Source organism: Pteropus alecto, unplaced genomic scaffold (assembly GCF_000325575.1).
Source record: "Pteropus alecto unplaced genomic scaffold, ASM32557v1 scaffold577, whole genome shotgun sequence".
NCBI classification, from domain to species: domain Eukaryota; kingdom Metazoa; phylum Chordata; class Mammalia; order Chiroptera; family Pteropodidae; genus Pteropus; species Pteropus alecto.
The window spans coordinates 49,087-51,823 of record NW_006440152.1 but is presented as its reverse complement, the minus strand read 5'-3'; the positions used below and the strand labels follow the sequence as shown (position 1 = coordinate 51,823).

Here is a 2,737-nt window from a genome sequence, read left to right as displayed (position 1 = left end):
TTTACCTGAAAAGTTTATTTCACAGAGCACACATTTATATGGAGGTGTAACAGAGTATTTCAACACATGACATTTGTGTAGAAAAACATCAAAAATATCATTAGGATGATTGTCTGTGCCTTCTGTATAAAATAACTAGTATATAAAAATAGTTTTAAATCTAAGGCACCAAGCTCTAATCTGTAACAAAGGTGCAGTACTCTGAATAGCAAAGAACTAGGGAATCAGAAAGAATAATCACTCCATTTAACTAATCCAACACTGGTGACTAGAAATGAACATGGGCCTACTTCAAACTATTTGTGGCTCATCAGAAAACTCACTAGCATTAAGACAGTAAGCATTCAAGTTTTAGTCAATGGTTTTAAGCAGGATTCGATGAATTACAGGAATATATATCATGCGTGCGTGTGTGTGCATGCGCACATATACGTATTTTTGTCTGTGTGTCTATCTATCACAGGGACTGAAGGATAACACTGCTCCTGTACTCGCAGCCAGTGGCTAGAGAAAGGTAAGCAAAATTTGGTTCTATATCCCAAGAGTGAGAGTATACTGAAAGGCAGGACTGTAGGGCACAAACAGAAAAAAAGATTACACGCAGTAAACATTTAGAGGATTTAACATACCCTACCACACAACGGCTAAATACTGTCTTATGTACACAATAAAAACAACACATTTTTGTAGATAAACCCCGATATGTACTTCAAAAGGAAATACTGACAAAAGCACAAAACATGCTAACTATTCCAAGATCACATTTTCTAGGACTCCCAGCATTTCAGGGTATCAGTGCTTGTGCACTCAGCTGCCAGACTATGGTAGAGTTAAAAATACACATACATAATGGTAAAATGTGCTTTACTATATTTTGCAACTTTCAGTACTGGTCTATTAGAAACGATCCCAAAAAGTTCTTGTGAGCAATCTTCAGTTCCTCGTATAACCCATTATATTCTCTACAAGAGCAAATTTGAGTTTTTAATTGCTAAATTAATGTATTTGTTAAATAGAATAAACACTAAGATTTCAAGTATGTATTGAGAAAAAATTATTCCTTCAGTAGAGATTGTTTTAGAAGCTCAAGGGTAACTATTTTATAAAAACACCCTTGATGCACACTCACACACATGGCAGGAAAACACAAGAATGAGAGATAATGGAGATTTTTTCAGGAAAAAAAACTCTTTACTCAGAACTCCTGCTTGTGGGCAAGACTCAAGATAATACAAGCATCTTCTGAGATCCATTATGATGACTTTTTGATGGTCATTTTTTGGTCTGGTTTAAGTCGGAGGCAGAGAAATTTAGGGAGATGGGCCTGGAAGTTGAAACCCAGAGCGGAGGAGAAATTCTCTTCTAGGCTGCACAAGTTTTACATATCTGACCAGAGGGAAAAAGAAAAGACAGAAGATTAGTAGAGAAGATGCTGGTCTCACAGTAACTGGGCCTTGGCCTACCTGCTGCGTGTCTGCCTTTGGGGTGGGCCCAAGACCCTTGGCAGTGCCCCATGGAGCTGCCGACACACTGGTGCTCTTATAAATGTTCCCCTACATCGCCAACCCCAAACGAACCCGCACTGCCTCTCAATTTCAAAGAGAGCTTCTCAGGTAAAGAAAAATTTTTAAAAAAAGGCCTTTTGGTTTTGGAAAGAGGTTGAGAGGCGAATCCCACAGACCTCACTAACTCTCTGCTCCAAATGATAATCTGTGTGCTATAAAAAGCAGCCAGTGGATCAGGAGCTCAGAGGAATCTAAGGGGTCTGGGGTGTGAAAAGAACCTATTTTGTATTATATGGCAGGAAATGCAAGACATAAAAAATGAGAATCAAGTCATTTACTCTCTCAAAACTACCTTGATGGAAGATGCTTCGACATCAACCTAGCTTTTAGACCCACCACTGTCTTCTCATCCCCATAATTACATGGTATCAAGATGGCCCTAGAATAGCAGGAAGCAGAGCAGGGGTTCAAGGTCAACTGCCCATCAAGCAAAGTGAAGATGGGATGAAGACCTACCGGATTGAGAAGATTCAGATTTGCTTTTTTTCTTGTCCTCTAAAGGTGTCTGCTGACTTTGGTGGAATGTAGTGGAACTTTTCAGATGGTGTTTTGGGCTATCAGGAAGGATATTGGATATGAGTGTTTCGGTCTCGCTTGCGGTATCTTGAATCTTTTCACAAATCCAAACCTGTTCCCTTGAATGTACAGTCCTGGAAGATTCTGTGATGTTGCTGGTCTCAATTGTCTTTCTGGTTTTTGCTGCTCGGTTGGTCATTCTTTTGGTGGATGGTCTGGAAAGATGTTTTGGTTAGAATCCTGATTATCCCAAAACCAAGGCTTTGCCCTGAAAGAAGCTTTATACTTTAACTTCTAAGAAATCCCTTGGAAATAAATGAACTTTCTGAATCATAAGACTGAAGTCTGGAAAGTGCCCTGAAGATTACAGAACACACTGGCTTCCAAATTGTGTCCTACAAAGTCCTAGGATCCATGGACACGCTGAGGTGCTAGGAGCAGCTAAGGGTGAAGGCTCCAGGAACCCTGTCCCTACTTCAAGCTGACCTGGGACATGGCCAATAAGGTGAAGTAAGGACTAACGTGGGTTTTCTAGCTTCAGTGCTCTTTCCAAACCATCACTAAGCTCTTAGTGGAGTGTTTCCATGCGCCTTGTAGGTTAAGGTTTTTCAGGCAATCACCCAAAGAGCCTTCCTTTCTAAGACTCTTCCCCTTCT

The 2,737-nt window shown here is 40.3% G+C and overlaps 1 protein-coding gene across 1 annotated transcript in view; it reads right to left on the bottom strand.

The window, feature by feature from the left end:
* The window catches only part of MAP7D3 (MAP7 domain containing 3), a 30,962-nt gene continuing 28,225 nt past the window's right edge, over positions 1-2,737 (bottom strand). The window contains exons 18-19 of the mRNA XM_015593445.2: positions 2,022-2,296; positions 1-1,386 (exon numbers count right to left, since the gene is read on the bottom strand). Of these exons, the coding sequence (XP_015448931.1) occupies positions 1,379-1,386; positions 2,022-2,296 (283 nt within the window). The 3' untranslated portion in view covers positions 1-1,378. The remainder of the gene's footprint in view (positions 1,387-2,021; positions 2,297-2,737) is intronic.